Source organism: Dermatophagoides farinae, chromosome 1 (genome assembly GCF_024713945.1).
Source record: "Dermatophagoides farinae isolate YC_2012a chromosome 1, ASM2471394v1, whole genome shotgun sequence".
NCBI classification, from domain to species: Eukaryota; Metazoa; Arthropoda; class Arachnida; order Sarcoptiformes; family Pyroglyphidae; genus Dermatophagoides; species Dermatophagoides farinae.
In genome coordinates, this window is record NC_134677.1 from 6,090,675 (window position 1) to 6,109,235 (window position 18,561).

Consider the following 18,561-nt stretch of genomic DNA (forward strand, 5'->3'; position numbering starts at 1 on the left):
ATTTGGTCTGTCGACGCATACATTTACGAATGAAAAATATACGTTTTGTGTATGTGTTTGTATTATATGTTGAAACTATATAGAGTTTTTTTACGATAGGCTGTCTGTATTCTTTAGTGTTTTGCTTTTTTTGATTTTTACTGGCGTGTACTGTTCATCATCATTGTAGCCAATCAAATGACTGCATTTGTTATATTTTCAATTGGCTTGATTGCTGTCGTTGCTATTTGTTCATATATATGTTATATATTTGAGAATGTGAAGAGGCGACAAGACAATCGACGCTTGAACAAATCGACAACAAAATGAAACGACGAGATCCTCTAAAAAATTACCAACGCCCAACCCAAATTTTATCCACCAAACACACACACACATACACATAAACACAATGTACCGTAGTATAGGGGATCGTTTTATCATTTTACAGACTATTGTGTGTAAGAAAAAGATAAAAAAGTATGTTAGATATATTGGCCCTAAAAATTGAATGACTATTTTACTTATTCTATGTGAGGTAGCAATTCGATTTTCTTTTCTGGTTCTAGCATAAAAGAAATTCACTTCTATCTCAAATGTCTATATTTATATGACTTGCCTCCCTTTTTTTATTAATTGGTCTATCTATTTTATATTTAAGTTGAATGCTGCAATACACACACACATTTCATATTAAAACTTTTTTTTTGTAATTTCAACTGCTGTATGGAAAAAAAATTGTTCCAACAACAATATACTACCATTTCAAATGAAGAAATCATGTCATGTGTGTGTGTGTGTTTGTATGTCTACTCATTCGGATACCGCCATCAATTGCTGAAAACACTTGAAGACGACGACGAATCAAGAATCATAGAATAAACGCCCGCTAATATTCAAGTAAATTTAAGAAAGAAAGAGAAAAAAAACGAAACGTTTCAACTATCTAAACGACTATCTAGATCTAACAAAAACGTATAGGCAGACGAATAGATAAACGGGAAATAATATGGCCATTATTGACAAAAATGGTGACCACCACCACCACCACCACCACCATCATCATCGACATCAACAACGCCAACGCTATCAACATAACCACCTTCTCCATAATTATCAACCAAACGCCACCGATTCGATTACATCAAAATCATCATCATCATTATCATCCCCAACAATACCAATCGAAACGGTAACATCAACAGAAAGCGATCAAGAATTGAATAAATTAGATTCATTGGATATTATCACAAGTAAAACAACAACATTATTCAATCATCATTCAATCACTACACCATTTTATCATTTAACCGATATGATGAATTATAATGGTCATCATCATCATGGTTCACAAACACCTACAACTTCTATTCATCACCATCACAATCATCGTAATCATTTAGAACAATTGGATTTATTAAATGCAAAAAATCAAGATAATGAAAATCCTGAATCATCATCATCCTCATCATCTTCTTCATCATTATTATTATCGAATTCGACAGATTCGTCAACAATGGCTAAATCAACGCGAATAAATACAGATAAATCAAACAATCAATGTCATACAAATAATAATAATCTAAATAAATCATTAGAATCACAACAAAATGGTCTTTTACAACAACAGCAACAGTCAAAGAGCGGTAATGATAATAAAAATCAACGTCTTAATTTTTCCATCTCGAATATATTGAGTAAAGAGAATCATAATAATTTGGTTAACAATTTACGTGACAATTTATTAGCAGGTAAGTAGATTGTTTTATTGAATTTTAATCGTTATTCACCTTGAATTTAATTGATCGAATGAATTATAATTAATTATTCAATCATTTATTTGTTGAAGCGAATCCACTATATTCACGCCCAACAAATCAATTATCATTTGATCCAATGACATCATTATTATCAGCACATTTTCTATCAGGTTATCCATTATCAATGTCATCATCATTATCAACATTGAATGACCAGCAAAAATCGCAAATATTACCGTCCATGTTATTCGCCAATGCAAATGTTAATGCTGCTGCTGCAATGGCTGCTGCTGCCGGAACAAAGAACAAACCATCACCATGGTATCCATGGTCATTAACAATGTCACCTACGGCATTATTATCAGGCAATACTACTATTTCGGATGTTAATTTTAGTTCAATGTTTGCGTCGAATAAAGAATCCAAAGAAGGTAAATTGATTTTTAAAAAATTTATTTTCAATATCATCATTATCAGTTATAAGAGAAAAAAGAATAGTTAATGTTTATACAATGATTTATTTCGAAGGCATCTTTCACCGAAAACAATATATCACCAATTATTGTGTCTAGGCGAGAATTTTTTCCTTTCCGAAAATTGATTAAAATCAAAATTAATGATTGCTTGCCAATGATCTCTCTCTTTAACACTCACACACACACACAAGAGGAATGTTTCTCCAGAGACTATAAATAGGAATCGTATGAATTTTGAATGGAACGAGTCTCAAGAGTTTATAGACTTTGATATGTGTATAACGTTGTGTTTGTTACAAACAATGTGTGTGTGTGTGTATGTTTCATAAGCTAAAAAAAAGAATCAAAGAATCCTTTTAGTCTATGTGTTTTATTCAACGTGATCATTAAAATTTATTTGGATTTTTTTTTCTTCTTTTCATTCACCACTTTTTCGTCGTTTGTTGTTTCATTTATTCATTCAATCATTTTAGATCATTTTTTACAAAAATTAAATCGAGATTCAAACAATAAACGAGAATGTAGCGATAAAAGCTACAGTCCTTCATTGTTTTCATCATCAAATCCGGGTTCACCATTTGAAGGAAATAATGGTAATGGACCTTTAAATAAGTGTTCAATCATTGCCAATAATTCCCATCAACAAGAAATTGAACTTGAAGATGATATTGATTATAATGATTCGGATACATGTTCAGAAAAGGATTCACCTATTCAAAGAAATTGCCTATTCAATAGTACAATAAATAATAACAATGGTAATATAGATAAATCATCCACAAATGATCAGAACAGTATTAATAGTTTGTCGAATAAACGGAAAAAGAAAACACGTACTGTATTTACCCGTAGTCAAGTTTTTCAATTGGAATCAACTTTCGATATGAAACGTTACTTGAGCAGTTCAGAACGTGCTGGATTAGCCGCATCATTACATTTGACGGAAACACAAGTTAAAATCTGGTTTCAAGTAAGAAAATCAATCGATCAATTAATTTTTATATCTTTCTTTTCTGACATCAATACGTTGATCAATCAATTATTTAAAAAAAAACTAGAATCGAAGAAATAAATGGAAACGTCAATTGGCAGCTGAAATCGAAGCTGCTAATATGGCTCAAAGGATGCGTGCAGTTCCCATATTGTATCATCAACAATCAGGTAAAAAATTGATAAAATTTATTTTTCATTTCTAGAAATTGAACTAAACATTTCAATATATGTAAAACATTGATAAATTTTGTTTAAATTAGATGGTCAAACAACAACGACATCTCCAACACCGAAAGCAAACAATCTAGTATCGCATGCACATACAGTGGCTGATTCTAATTCAATACAAGCTCTTACATCGTATTATTATTCATCAACACATGGAAACGGTAGTAACAGTACCGGTGGTTTTTCATTATCCAATTCTGTAGCTGCAGCAGCCGCTGCCGCTGCTGCTGCGGCAGCTGCATCATCAGCAGCGATAATATCATCATCACCACATCTTACCACAACTACAACATCATCACCGAATGTATCAACATCAGCAGTATCCATAAATAGCGGCTCATCAACATCTACTTCAAATTCTATACATCGTTCGGTTACCATTTCCGGTTTAGTTTGATAATTCTTCATATTATTATTATTATTATTATATTATTTTTCGGCCTGTTGTATGTTTGTGTGCGTATGTGTGTGAGTGTGTGTGTGTCTGTGTTCACATTCTTTCATTTTTTCCTTATCGTTGTTGTCCTTTTTTTTCAAAAAATAAAAAACAATTGATAGTTAATAACCAAAAAAGTGTAGACTCCAAAGGCAATTTTAGTTACTTTTTTTTGTAAATAATTTCTAATTATCATTGAAATCCTTTGTAATTTTTTTTTCTCGATCAATCATTACTAATAATTTGTCACCAAAATAAAAAATAATAATAATAATAATAACAAAAAATTATGTTTTCGTTGGCGGATAAATTCAATTTTCATTTTCCAACTAAAATATCGAAAATAACTGTCATCATCATATGAGATGCTCTTCTTTCATCCATTTCATATGTCTCAAATTTAGATCAACCAAAATATAATAGGTTTAGTAAATTCTTTTCCTTGTTCATAAATTAATCTTGTCTTATGTCTTATCATCATTTACAAAAAGAAAGAAATGACGAAAAAATAGTTCCGGGAGCCGTATGGTGCGCTAGTATTTGTATATAAAAAGAGAAGATTCGATGCTATTTCAGATTATATGTGAACTCTGTGTTTTCTAAGTGAAAATGACAATGATTACTTTCGTTTTAACTATGTTTCAACAACTATATCATTTATTGCTATAGAATGAATGTTTCAGATTCTAAAGAAATAGACGAAACAAATAAAATTCTAATCTAAATTATATTAGCGAGAAAACAGGACAATCTAACTTATATCTAACTATGAATCTAGACCTGTCGGCAAGTATATGAAGATGTTATGTTTGTAATAGTGCGCGGAAACAAATGTCAATTAATTCATGATGATGTTGAGTGAATAGAATAAAAGTGTATACAAAACAAGCAAACTAGTCTCCGGTCAGAATAAGTTGAATGGAAGAAATATAACCATAAATTCGAATCTGCAAAAAATATAGTATAGTAAGCCCATCTGGTATCAATTTTTCAAACTAATACTGGCTTATTTAAACGATAATGCTCTAAAATCGTGCATTTAAGGGGGATAGGAAGTATAGAGGGCGCAACAAAAAACATATTTTTTGTTAAATGATTGCTCTTTAATAAAACGTCCGAAATTTTTGAAATTTATCTATTTAATTATTTAGGAGTCCTAGAATAATTTAACATAAACAAAAAATAAAAAATATTTATACATCAATATGAAACAATCAGTTGAAAATCAGCTGTTTAAAAAGCACGGTCGGCGTGATATCTTAAGAACCGTAGTTCGGAATTTGATGAAATTTTCGGGAATTATGGACAGGATTAGCAGCTATCGTGAGTGACTAAATCGTTATATATCTCCAAGGAGAAGGGCATTTTTGGGCCAATTGAAACTTAGGGTTGAAAAATTAACAGTTTTTTTCTTCACATTCAGGCTAATATCCGCCATAATATCCGGTTCTGAGCCATGATTTAGTCACTCACGATAGCCGCTAAACCTGTCCATAATTCCCGAAAATTTCATCAAATTCTGAGCTACGGTTCTTAAGATATAACACCGACCGTGCTTTTTAAACAGCTGATTTTCAACTGATTGTTTCATATTGATGTATGAATATTTTTTATTTTTTGTTTATGTTAAATTATTCTAGGACCCCTAAATAATTACATAAGTAAGTTTCAAAAACTTCGGACGTTTCATTGAAGAGCAATCATTTAACAAAAAATGCGTTTTTTTTACGCCCTCTACAGTTCCTATCCCCCTTAATTCATTCATTGATATAGCAATAGCAAAAAAAGTTCGAGATTATGCAGTTTTAGTTTATTTATTAAAATGAATTTATCATAAAAAATAGTTAGCAAAACGTTTTATTCATTCATCATCATCATCATCATCATCTAGGATGATCATTCTACGATTCTTTTTCGTAACTTTAACCGATTCAGAATCGGCAAATTCGTTTCCACTTTCATCATCGGATTCAATAAATTTCCGTTTGAATAAACTATTTGTAGCCAGTGCTGATTGATCATTTTCGTCCAACTCAACAGATGATCTATCATTTCCTTCCAACTCAACCGATAAACCATCATTTCCGTTCAGCTCAATCGGTGATCCATCATTTCCGTCCAACTCAATCGGTGATCCATTATTTCCGTCCAACTCAAACAATGATTTATCATTTCTGTCCAACTCAACGGATGATCTGTCATTTCCGTCCAACTCATCCGATGATTTATCATTAAGAATTATGTTAGAGTCATCATCGCTTCGGCTTTTACCTTTCTTTTTGCTAATCGTTTGACCGACAATTTCTTCATCGAAACCATATTCCATTCGGTAAGCTTCACGACTATTAACTGGAAAACAAATCTCACTGGCAATTTTCGGATGTTTGGATAAAAGTTTAAAAAAACTTCGGATTACATAATAAGAAAATGAAACCAATTCACAGATAGATTTGTAATGGGGACAATTTTTATCGGTAACATTTTTCAACGATGGATCATCCATGATTTGTTCGAATATTAGAAAAAAACTTAGATTATAAAACATTGGCTTCATTTTGAGATTAACCGACAAACGGTACAACATTCGGACGATTGCGTGATTGGTATTAGGAGAGTTTGTGCGATAATTTTTCAATAATATTCGACAAGCTCGAACAACATTTGGATGAGCATATCGCATCAATGTTTCATCAATAGAAAATTTTTTTTCCTGTAATACAACAGAATCCTCAGCTTCATCACTCAGTGGTTCATCATCATCATTTTCTGGTTTGGATTTTTCTTTTCGCTTTTCCATGGGAAGTTCGGCCATCAAAATTCCATTTAAAGCCAGCATTTCATCATCTATTTGAATACCGATTTCACCGAAAACATTCTCTTCATCCACACCGGACAAAGCATTACGAGCTTCGCGATATAGACTGACAGCTTTTTTTACCTCTTTCTCACGTAAAAATTTTTGAATCATTCTAAGGATCGATAATTTTTGTTCATCCAGTGATTGATCGGAAAGTGGATCAAATAGTTTTTTTAATAATTCTTCATCCAATATAGTCTCGGCATTAAGTTCAGAATTTAATGTTTCGCTCACATCATCTATGATTTCAATCCAGATTATATCGGGTGACGAATAGTCATTTTCTTCCTTTTTATTATCATTTTCAACGGGATTTTCATTAATCGCAGACTTTTTCTTGCGTTTTGATGATTTGCGTTTTTTAACCTTAACTTTAAAATCCAGACTTATTTTAGCATGATATTCCAACATTTTTAAAAACAAATGATTTGTTTCGATTAGATCACGCAGGTATGCTTTGGACATTTTCTCCTCATTATAAGCTTGCATTAATCGTAGTAACATTTCTCGATATTCAGGCTCAGTGAAAATATCTGTCTTGATTCTGTAACACATTTTGCTTGCTGCAGGAAGGTTCAATGATTCGATACAAGATAACGAAAAAAGCAATTCTCTATACGATCGTAATGCTTGATGTAAACGTTTAGACCAATCACTGAGTTCATTTTTGAATTCTTTCTTTTGAAGCAAGTGATCCATATAATCATCAACAACGGTTTGAATATAATGAAACATACTAGTTGATAATGTGTCATACACCTAATAAAATAATGGAAAAGGAGTTTAATCAATAAAATTACATTCAAATTTAATTCAAAAAATTCAACCTGTTGATATCTTTGTTCACGATCAATGTCCGTCCGATATCGATTAAATTCCATAAAAAATTGACAGGCCCAAAAGAAATAAGTTTCATCATGTTCCTGTGAGGCACCGCGACTTAGATTTGAACGAATTTCTGACATAAATTTATTATAAGATTCAGCCAAAAATTTCGAGCAAAAATCATATAATATGGATCGAAGTTGTTTACTAGAACGGTGAATACGTTGCGCCCCAAATGAATCACTATTTCCCACCGATTCATTCATTGGTCTACGATTACGGGGACGACGTTGAGCAATTTTATTCTTGTTGAAATCCATAGCTTTTTCTGGATTCGAATAGGCACGATAGCATATCATGTCACGGTCGGATATGGCTTTCATGTTTTTCACAACGAAAGCAGCTTCTTTAAAGCGTGTAAAATCATCACTTTTAAATTTGGCCATCATTTGTTCATGTTCTTTTCGATCTCTAATACGTGCGTCCTCAAATTCACGATTATCGATCTCACGTTCGTATTGACTACGGGAAGCATTGGAAAATGAGTTTGAATTTTGTTGATGTTCATTTTGTCGATCACTTCCAACACTTTTGGTCAAAAATTCAGCGTTTTGCTCGCGAAAAATTAAAAAAATTATTTCCAATAAATGAAAACAATATTGTCCATATTCTCCGCTATTAATCATGTACTGCAATATGTCTAACATGCCACAATTACTTATATGTTCGACAATATGATCATGGACATTCAAATCATCGACTTGGCTGTTGCGAGATATAATCGGTATATGTAGAACATTACGAACCAATATTATAATACGTTCCATCATCATTTCATCTTCTACTTGACGATTATCAGAATCTAATTCTAAAATTCTGGTCAAAAATTTCGATATTACAATCCAAAAACGTTTTCGGGAAGAGAATGCAAGTTTATATTGAAATAAAAAAGCTTGCAATTCCATATAGATATTAATTTCATATTTATCATCTTTAGGAATTTTTTGATCTGGATAATGCAAAACAGTGGGATTTGTTAAATCGACCAACAAACGAATTATTTTGTCCATTAATGATTTTCCCGATTCATCGATCCGACGATCATCGGTGAGAGCATGTTGCTCAATAATCGGTAAAAGATCATTGTCGACGATATTTGAGATGCCCATCTGACGTCGTACAAGAAAATTTTGTCCATCGTTTCGTAGAAAACGGATAAGATCTCGAAGACAAACGCCATGATCACTAAGATTCAATTGATATTTGTTGGTCAAACGATTATAATGACCGAGATCGTTTAAAGTGGCCACAACTTCATTAAATAGAACCTGATCATCTTGATCGGCTTGTAAATCGTTAATTCGTTGCGAGGATAATGATGTAGAAGCCATTTATTTGAAGATATTTTTCGAATATAATCTAATTGTGAAAAAAGATCAATGCGTTTTGGCGGGAGTATGTTTATTTACAGCATCAATAAAAAAAACGTATACGTAATGTTGTCTGTGAACGGATTTCAACAGTTAAATTGTATGCATTTAATTTTTGAGTTTTTTGGCTCACAGAAAAAAAAGTATTTTTGACGCAATCGTTTTGTTGAAACAAAAGAAACAAAATTGATTATAAAGTTTAATGATTATTATTATTATTATTAAACATGGCTAATCTAGAACCATGTCCAGTTTGTCTGAATCAACCTACTTATCCAACAAAACTACCATGTTCTCATGTGAGTATTTAGAAGAAAAAAAATAATTAATTTCAATATGAATATCGCCAATTTTTTCTTTTGGAACAGATATTTTGTTTTTTATGTGCAAAAGGTGCCATTTTACCGACACATAAGTGTCCATTATGTCGTAGACATATATCACCATCATTTTTCAACAACCCTGAATTAATTCAAACAGAATCCACTCTAGAAGTAGCCAGTCTTTCCAGTATTGATTATCATTGGTTTTACGAAGGTTATAATGGATGGTGGCTTTATGATGAACAAACTTCAAACGATATTGAAACTGCTTATCAGAATGAAGAACTTTTTGTTGAGGTTCTTATTGCTGGTTTTATCTATGTAATCGATTTTGAAAAAATGGTACAATATCGTAAAGAATTTCCAAACAAATCAAGGAAAATTAAACGTGATAAAACTGATATGCAAATCAAAGGAATTGCTGGCCTCAGAACCCGTCGCCAATAATTGTAAACTAATTATAAATATAACTACTATTGTAAATAAATGAATAAATAAATATTGTTCTTATACAAGAAAAGTTTATTTTTCAATGTTTAGAAAAATATAATACAAATTTACAATTATAGCAATATATATCATCATCATATCATTTAAAATGATAAGGGATTTAAACATTAAATAATCAACTTTTATGGTAAGAAATCGATGAGAAAGAATCAACAATGTATAACCAAGTTACATGATGAAACATGATTAAAAAATGATGTGAAGATTTACCGCCATTCTCTTCTTGACAAAAGTTTCAGTATAGCAATATTTCGTTTTTACACTTTTTTCATGATTAAAAAGTAGTGTATTATTACCAAAAAACAGAATCATAACAAGACACAATCTTCATCAATTATTGTCTAAAAATTTGAATCACTTGGAAACTTGAACCATACTTCGATTAATGGGCTCATAATTAACAAGACGTCTTCCGACTAAATATTTATCATTACGTATGTGCTCATAAAATCTTGTAAACTTGTTGATCTGGTATTTGACCAAAAAGAACAAAAGTGCTATGACAAACAGAATGGAATGTATTCGACGATTTACTAAATTCTGTAGCTCAATTGTAGCTCCAAACAGTGGAAACAATGTGTTAACAAACACGTATGGTAGGGCCAATATCATGCCGATAATGGAGATGTTGGGAAATGCCAAATCAAATAATATTACACGAAGGTTTATGTTAGCCAAACCATTGTTGTAGACCTTTAAATGTGAAAATTAAATTTCATGGACAGTAATCAATATACAAATCTTACCTGTTCCAAAGTTTCTTTGAATTGAAGATCAGTCATCATTGTGATAGCGCATATAACATTGGTCAGCAATACTCCGAATGCCCAATCTTGATATAGATAGAAAACAGGTGTTTGTCCCAATGGAACTCGTAAAGGTAAGAGAAGAACTACTTCGAATAAAAGTCCAATCAACAAAGGTATCACTCCAAGTAAAAGAATTGCGGCCACTGCTAATTTACAGAGTATAGGTATCCATTCGGTTACTTTAGTGATGATTTGTGTCCAGCCACGTGAAATTCCGCGCACGACAACGCTAATCATTTGTAAGAATATAACAATTGCATATATTCCACAGGCAGCAGTATTAAATTCATTGACTCGAATATCACCAAAATAAAAGTTGATCAAAGCTCGGCCCAACAAAACGGGAACGGTCAATGTGAAAGCGCCGAAAAATAGCAATGTCGCCCAGAAAGCTACTAATAAGAATGTTACACGTATATAGAAAAGCTTGGGCTTTCGATACATTTGATTATGACTAGATGCATCATCGATGTTCTCTTCGTTGGCTTGATCATTATTGTTATCGTTGTTATTGCCATTATTATTATTATTGTTGTTGTTATCACCTAACAAATAGCTCTTCAAATCCAATAAATATGCCATTACTTGACACCATCCTCGTATCATCAATTTAATGAATTTTCTTGAATTATTATGATCATTATGATCGATCAATGCAGGTAAAACCAGTTGGAACAAAAAAAGTTCAATCAATAATTCAGTGAATGGAGAATCACTAAGGTTAGAAATTATTATATAAATTATATCTGTTCAAAATTAAAACATTGGCTACAAACTTACTTGCTCGAAATATTATTATATGGCAAAAATTTCGGCATTAAATTTTGAATCAAACCAACCGGTAGATAAATCATTATCAAAATAGTCGTTCCAAATACGATTAAGCTGTAGACACATCTTTTGATGTGTGAAAAAATCGATAAATTAATCATTTCATTGATGGGATTAAAGTTGGGATCATTTAGATTTCGGACAAACCACAACAGTCCGGGACGAACAATTTCTTTCACCATGATTATAAAAGAAACAAAATAAAAAATACAAAACAATCCGACCAGCCAATGGATGAAGAGTGATGTACCAGGTGATGCAAAAAAGTTTTCGATACGATGTAAAAGTGTGCTGTCGAATAAAGGTAACGAGCAAATGTCAAGCCACCATCCGATTAAAGTGGGAAATAGTCCAATTTCTAGAGTTACCAACAGAGCAACCTTGACAATGATATAACAGAAACCAAAAAAACGTTGAATACGGTTAAATTGAGTCAATGATGTGACGATATGCATTAGAAACAGAATTGCGCCAATCATAATGTAACCCATAAATATGATGATGAAACGGTCAAAATGTGGCGATACAATAATTTCGACATTCATACGTTTGAATAGGACATTTCCAATATGATATGGAAAAAATGCAAACCCCAATATGAATAAGGTGTTTAAAGTGATCACCCAGAACACATTTTCCAGAAATGCGAATGTACCATCCAAACCAAATACTCTTTCCCAAGTGATATCTTCAGCTCCTCGGTCCCATTCTATCACGGGATTCCAATCTTGAGCTACAACCGGATTATTATTATTATTGTTTTGGGCTGCAGGCAATCGTGCACGACCCAGTTGCAAACCATTTCTTGCTTCGGGGACGCCACCAGGATTAATGGCTGGTCCAGCATTTTGTACGACTGCTGGCAAGTTTTCCTGTCCATTCTCATTTTCATTTATGGCATCATTTTCAACCATTAAGTTGTTATCGGTGTTATTGTTGATTTCGGCCACTTCTCCGTCAAGAATTCTTTCATCTTCATCTTCATCGTTGTCTTCTTCTTCATCATCATTATCCTCATCATCATCACCTTCGTCTTCATCATCGTCTTCGTCATTATTTGCATTTGGCTCGACATTTTGATCACGCATCAACAACCTGAATAAAGCATTTCGCTCGAAAGGTCTTTCAAGCCAATCAGGAGCTCCAACTCGAATGATCTGTTCTCGTAACCACAATACAAATATAAATGTACAAAGCGTACACATAACTACACAGCATCCATAAAATCCATCAGAGAATAGTGTTTCGGGTTTGTAAAATTCAACGGTGAAATTCATGACATCGCTCCATGAATAATTGAATAAAAACATGTAAATCCGATCTATAATGAATGAAAATAAGAATAGTGTAAAAGATTTTTTTGTACATTAATACCACACATACAAGCAGTTAACGGAATTAAACCAAGCCAAGCGGCAGCAACCAGTGTATATTGAAACCAATAACGTGCTGCCGTAAAAAGACATCTAAGCAATACGCTCATAATGTCTTTAATAGGTAATCTTTTCGGCATATCAGGTGAATATACTGAATTAATGGAAAACAAAGTGTATTCTTTATCAATTTCAAGATTGATCACACAATTTGCTTACTTGGAATAAACGAGAATCTGTGATTACATAATTCACAGAATTCTTTATCGCTATAACGAAGCCATTGAACTAGGCTATTTTAGAAAGAAAAATTTTTATTAATCAAGTTATGAAGAAAAATAATGTAATACATACCATTCTTGATGTATAAATTTTATGCTACCCGTACATATGCATGGATGATATAATGGCTTTTCCGGTGTGCCTTCACAGCGACAAACTCGACAAATATCTATATCAAATATCAATCATTAATCAATTATCAATTTCTCAATATAAGAAATAATGTTTGAATAATTTACCTGCGTTTGGATTGTCTTCCATCATTTTTGCGGTTGAATTTCTTTGAATTTGTTCTATTTAATTTTTCATCAATAAAATACAGCAATTTTCAAGTGAAAATCACGTCAATATTGAGTAAGCGATTTTTTTCAATTTTTATTACATGCACTAGATGATTCGTCTCTTTTTTTAAAAAAATGTATCATAACAACTGTATATAGCCAAAAAAAATGAGAAAATTAACAAAAAAAATCGATACGTTGTTCAATTTCCTATCCCTAATGATTGATAAATTTAACAAAAATTAATATCCTTTGAATTTGGGAAAAAAACACGGAAAATTTTTAGTTGTTTTTCAGTTATGAGTAAATGAAAAGTGTCATCAAAAAATCATTTTATTAAATTTTTGAATGAATGAGAAAAATAAACGGATAGAATCATGGCTGGCATGGCAACAAGTACACACAAAAAAATAAAATGAAAAAAATTCCTATTGAGTCGTTGATCAACATTCAGAATTATCAATTTTTTATTTGTAATAATTATCGGGAAAAACAACAAAATAAAACAAAAACAATTTGATTTTCTTCGATTTTATCAATCACATCAACACACACACACACATATGATCGATCCAAAACCGAATCAGAAAATGCAAACAAAAAAAAAACAGATAGAAAATACAATACACACAAGTACAAGTATTGGCTCAAAAAATACTATACAAAGGAATCATATACACATACATTGATTTTCAGTCTTTCGAAATAATTCGAGTGAAGATTAAAAAAATTGATTGTTTTTACTTCTGATATATTTTACTTGTATTCGGGTAAGCTACCCGAATAAGATATTAAAGACGATCAAGATCAAAAACAAAAACAAAAAACCAAATTGAAAAAATCACATTTCAATGATAAATTCATCTTCTTATTCTTGTTATTGTTGTTGTTTTGTACTATTTTTTATATGTTCTCAATACAAATAATACAACAATATTATGCTTACCTTCATATCATCAGGCTTTTAGACCCATATATGTAATGTAATTTATTTATCTTTATTAAAAGATTGATAAGAAATTCAGATATGATGACGATTATATGATTGGTTATATTGTATTATGAAAAAATTTTCATCATCAGAATTATTATTGCCGGATATATATATAGGAAAAAAAAATTAAAAGAGCAAAAATTAAAGGACCAAAACACACACACATACACACAGATATAAACACGCATAAATTCAACCACATATACACAAGATTACACACATATAACATTGTGATGATTCCGACATTCATTCGCGAATGAATCGAATGATCGAAAAGACCACTACTACAAAAGTGAAATAGAAAAACAAGCAATGTAACGACATCTGACATTTTCTATTTGCATTAAAAAAAAATTTTTTTTTTTTTTGAATAAAATAGTTTTTTTTATTGAAATTGAATCTCGATTTTTTGATTATAATTTTGACAATCATCAGAATTAAAAATAATAATAATAATAATATAATAGTACATAAAACGATCAATCACTAGAATTTGCATCATTGTTTTTTGTATATTTATTCATGTTTATATATAGTTTTTTTATATATAAATAGAAAAAAAAAATTCAAAATGTCAATTTTCATCATTGACATTACAGTTATATTCTTCTGGTTCGGCCGTAAAATAATCACTCATTGATAATTCATTCTCTAAATTTTCCAACTGTTTTTCATTCATAAAACAAGATGCAAATGGATATAGTGAGTGTAATGTTTCACGCAAATTTTCAACCTCATCATTTGGTAACTGGCCAAATTGGTTACTTTTAATCGAATGAAAAAATTCGGCACAACTTTCCAATGATAAACCGGATAATTTTACTAAATCGACGATTAAACAGGATAAAGCTGTTTCGATCTCTGCAGATGCCATTACTGATTCTGGCTTTCCATTTGGCAAACTATTCGATGCATTTGGCATTGGATGACCAAATTTTGACAATAGATTTTTGACTTTAATGTGTTCAACGCGGATCAAAAATGAACCTGAATCCGGCGGCAGGATACTGACCAATGAAATGTTCAACAGTTGGCAGTTCAGTAAATATATCAAATGTATCACCTTTGAGCTGTTTTTTCAATTGGAAAACTTCGATAGTTGGTAGCACTTGCAAAAGCACAGCACGTATTGATTCATTCAATTGTTCTTTTAACGAAATCAAATAATTCAAAAACAATGAAGTTTGACCTAATAATAAAGGATAGAATCGAGAGCCAGGCGAACAAATACGATATGCTCTTTTCAAACATTGTAATTGCAGCAGTAATTTTCCTTTACGATAATAGACTTCAAAAGCGAGCATATGAATTTCTTCCAATTCACCACCAAATATTTTTACCGGATTTAAAAAACGTGCAGCGTCTTGAAGAGGATCTTCAGTTTTTTCCAATTTTATTGGATCGATGAATTCTGTTTCTTCAGTTTTAAATTCGCCATCTTTTTTGGCATTAGCTTTTTTCTGCAACTTATCATTTTGTTCTTTCTCTGCCGTAGCTTTGAGCATTGCTTTTCGTTGTTTGTTACGCATCTTACGCAATTCTGATGCCGAAAGATTAGAATTGATATCACTATCTGTTTCCGATTTACTATCGATTGGATTATCGTACAACCTATCGATTCAAGAAATAAACACTTAAACAGTTATTACTATGAGAAAAAATCCAATACATACCTTAAATAGATTTCGATGGCTGTTTGTGCTGCATTAATGAAGAATCGATGTGATTTGATTCGATCTTCAAGTCTAATCATTTTGACATACGCACGTAGTGTCACTTTTAATATACAATATGTATTAAAATCAAATTGATCTTCACTAATCTCAGCAAAATGATTGTCAATTTGGATACATTTGAGCAATGCTGATCCCCACATACCCATACGTTTGTATGCTTTGGCTACCTCATTCTGGAACCACATACACTGCATTTCATTTAGATTCTCGGCAGCTGAAACACCTTCACGAGTAAATTTTAAGCACATATCTTCTGCTTCTTTAATTTTGTTCACTCGAATCAGATATTTAGCACATTTTGAATTCAAATATCTGTCTGAAGTGTCCAAACTTTGAGCTTCATCTAAACATTTTACTGCTTTTTCCAATAGGCCAGCATGTTTGAAAATTTTAGCCTTGATGACAAATATATCGATCAAAGTTGGCGTATGAACCAATGCAAGATTGGCAAAATGTAGAGCTATAGTGAATTCTTTAAGCACGTCAAAATGCTGAGCAAGAAAATAATAGACCCAAAGCAAACATGTGGCCGATTCTTCGTCTTCAGATTGTCCATCAAATGTACAATTGGTCAACAAATTTTCTGTATAATCAAGCAATAAATTTTCAATGACTTCAATCTTTGGTGACAAACGAATCGTCCTATGGCTTTTGATTATTGCAGCCAATTCTTGACGAGTAATATTCGGGCTTAACGATGTATCCAATTTTGCGCCGGTTAATGATGATAGACAATTTTTCAATTCTTTTCGATAAAGATTTTTCAGATCACGAAATAATGCTGGCTGTCCTTTACGGAAACCTTTTTTCAGGTAAGCATCGATTTTGATTCGAAAAACATCAATAATGGTGACAAAATTCAAAGGGATACGTGCCACAGTTTGCGAACGAGGATATACCTTGGCCATTTCTTCATATAGTTGTAACCTTTGTGCTTCATCATCTGAGTTTATTTGTTTGGCCTGTTCGAGTAAAGTAAAATAAGCGGCATTTTCAGGATTACGGTCAATTAATTGTTTTAAAAGAATATATTGGGCATCTTCAAAACGTTCGAGCGCCAAATAAATTCGACATTTGTATTCGAAATATGATACTTTATCGACAATATCGTTCTCATGAGAATCCAGTAATGATAATGCTTCATCAAATCGATTACATTCAAATAGAATAAAAACATGATAAAGTAACAATTCTGAATGTTCGTAGATTTCATTGTTTTGACGACGACTATTTCGGTTGCGAGCATTATTACCAGTGGATGATGATTTTTGATATTCAGTTAGAATATTTACCGCTGTCATGTGATCGCCAGTCAAATGATAGGCCATAGCACAACCAATCCATGTTGATCTTTCACCCGGACGGAGTGAAAATAATTGATAACGAGAATCTCTATAGCCTTCTAAATCTCTGGTTTGAATTTGAACCAGGCTCAAGTCCGATAAAATTTGGACGGAATCTTTTTTCCATCTTAAGGCATTACGGTAACATTTGATGGCCTCTTCATATTTATGATCGGCTTTTTGTAGCAAACCAAACACATGCCAACAAACATGCGATTTTACATCATTCTTTAAACCTTTTCGTACATATTCAAGCGCTTCTTGTTTTTTTCCCATCGAATTTAAAATCAAACCTTTCATCGAAAGGGTTTCGCCATGTTCGGCAAATTTCGGATTCGACAATATTTGATTGCATATTTTCAAGCCATTTTTGAATTGTTTATCTTTAAAATGTTTCAGAATCTTTTTAAATAAAGAGGCCTCACGTGGAGGAAGCACTTGTGATGAAGACGATGTTGGTGTATTCACAGACATTGAAAAACGTTGCTCGACGTGTTACAAATACCTGAATCAAGAGGAAAAAAATCAGACTAAGAATTTTTGAATAAAAAAACGAAAGAAATAGGAAATTAAAACATTATGATAATGAATGAAAGGCGTAACGTAATTATAAATAGAATTAATGGGAAAAAAATCTGTTAAATCCAAACAAATGGAAAGCGGCATCTGACGAAAGTTGAATATTTTTTTTTATATATAAAGAGCTGAGTACCTACAGATTTTGAATTAATGTTTGATGGCAATTTTTATTGTTCAAAATTCAATTGAGAAATAATTATTTTCAAACTATATTTTTTCTCACATTGAGAAAAAACAAATTGAAATTGTTGAATAAAAATATGTAGGCTAAAAGTGGACAAATACACAAATACACAAACACACACACATACAGACAGAGAATAACAATTCCACACCGAACACGACCAGAAAGAACAGAGAATAACGACAGTAAATTTATAAGGACATCAAAAAGATGCATGCGTGAGTTTGGTGTGGTACCCACACTGAAAAAAAAGCGTGACTTGAGACATTATTGGGTGTTTTTAGCCATACAAGTGTTAAAAAAGCCGTTTAAATTAAATGCCGCCGGTCAAA

At 31.8% G+C, this 18,561-nt stretch overlaps 5 protein-coding genes across 8 annotated transcripts; 2 read left to right on the forward strand and 3 right to left on the reverse strand.

Annotated features, from left to right (window-relative positions):
- Positions 1-654: 654 nt before the first annotated feature.
- On the forward strand, positions 655-4,159 carry LOC124491784 (uncharacterized). The gene is made up of 5 exons (XM_047054484.2): positions 655-1,730; positions 1,829-2,170; positions 2,689-3,185; positions 3,274-3,376; positions 3,469-4,159. The coding sequence occupies exons 1-5, from the start codon at positions 989-991 to the stop codon at positions 3,831-3,833; spliced, it is 2,049 nt and encodes a 682-aa protein (XP_046910440.2). The 5' UTR covers positions 655-988; the 3' UTR covers positions 3,834-4,159.
- A 1,501-nt stretch (positions 4,160-5,660) lies between these two features.
- On the reverse strand, positions 5,661-9,049 carry LOC124491437 (protein timeless homolog). Its single transcript, XM_047054074.2, has 2 exons — positions 7,557-9,049; positions 5,661-7,488 (listed from the first exon to the last, which is right to left on the reverse strand). Exons 1-2 carry the CDS (start codon positions 8,943-8,945, stop codon positions 5,734-5,736), a joined length of 3,144 nt encoding a protein of 1,047 aa, XP_046910030.1. The 5' UTR covers positions 8,946-9,049; the 3' UTR covers positions 5,661-5,733.
- Positions 9,050-9,119: 70 nt separating this feature from the next.
- On the forward strand, positions 9,120-9,814 carry LOC124491439 (E3 ubiquitin-protein ligase rnf146-like). Its single transcript, XM_047054077.2, has 2 exons — positions 9,120-9,283; positions 9,353-9,814. The coding sequence occupies exons 1-2, from the start codon at positions 9,212-9,214 to the stop codon at positions 9,752-9,754; spliced, it is 474 nt and encodes a 157-aa protein (XP_046910033.2). The 5' UTR covers positions 9,120-9,211; the 3' UTR covers positions 9,755-9,814.
- On the reverse strand, positions 9,812-14,604 carry LOC124491438 (E3 ubiquitin-protein ligase MARCHF6). 4 transcript variants are annotated; one of them, XM_075731858.1, is made up of 8 exons: positions 14,340-14,604; positions 13,352-13,405; positions 13,185-13,281; positions 13,050-13,123; positions 12,841-12,984; positions 11,407-12,778; positions 10,564-11,341; positions 9,812-10,510 (listed from the first exon to the last, which is right to left on the reverse strand). In XM_075731858.1, exons 2-8 carry the CDS (start codon positions 13,374-13,376, stop codon positions 10,172-10,174), a joined length of 2,829 nt encoding a protein of 942 aa, XP_075587973.1. In that variant the 5' UTR covers positions 13,377-13,405; positions 14,340-14,604; the 3' UTR covers positions 9,812-10,171. The 4 variants fall into 4 exon arrangements, with proteins under 4 accessions (XP_075587973.1, XP_046910032.2, XP_075587959.1 ...); XM_047054076.2 differs by having other exon boundaries at positions 13,352-13,542; positions 14,340-14,590; XM_075731844.1 differs by having other exon boundaries at positions 13,352-13,609; positions 14,340-14,590.
- A 137-nt stretch (positions 14,605-14,741) lies between these two features.
- On the reverse strand, positions 14,742-18,418 carry Naa15-16 (N-alpha-acetyltransferase 15/16). The gene is given in 4 exon segments (XM_047056102.2): positions 14,742-15,390; positions 15,392-15,998; positions 16,061-17,996; positions 18,183-18,418. Coding segments are annotated over 3 exon segments (2,916 nt in total). The 5' UTR covers positions 17,941-17,996; positions 18,183-18,418; the 3' UTR covers positions 14,742-14,961.
- Between the last annotated feature and the right edge of the window lie 143 nt (positions 18,419-18,561).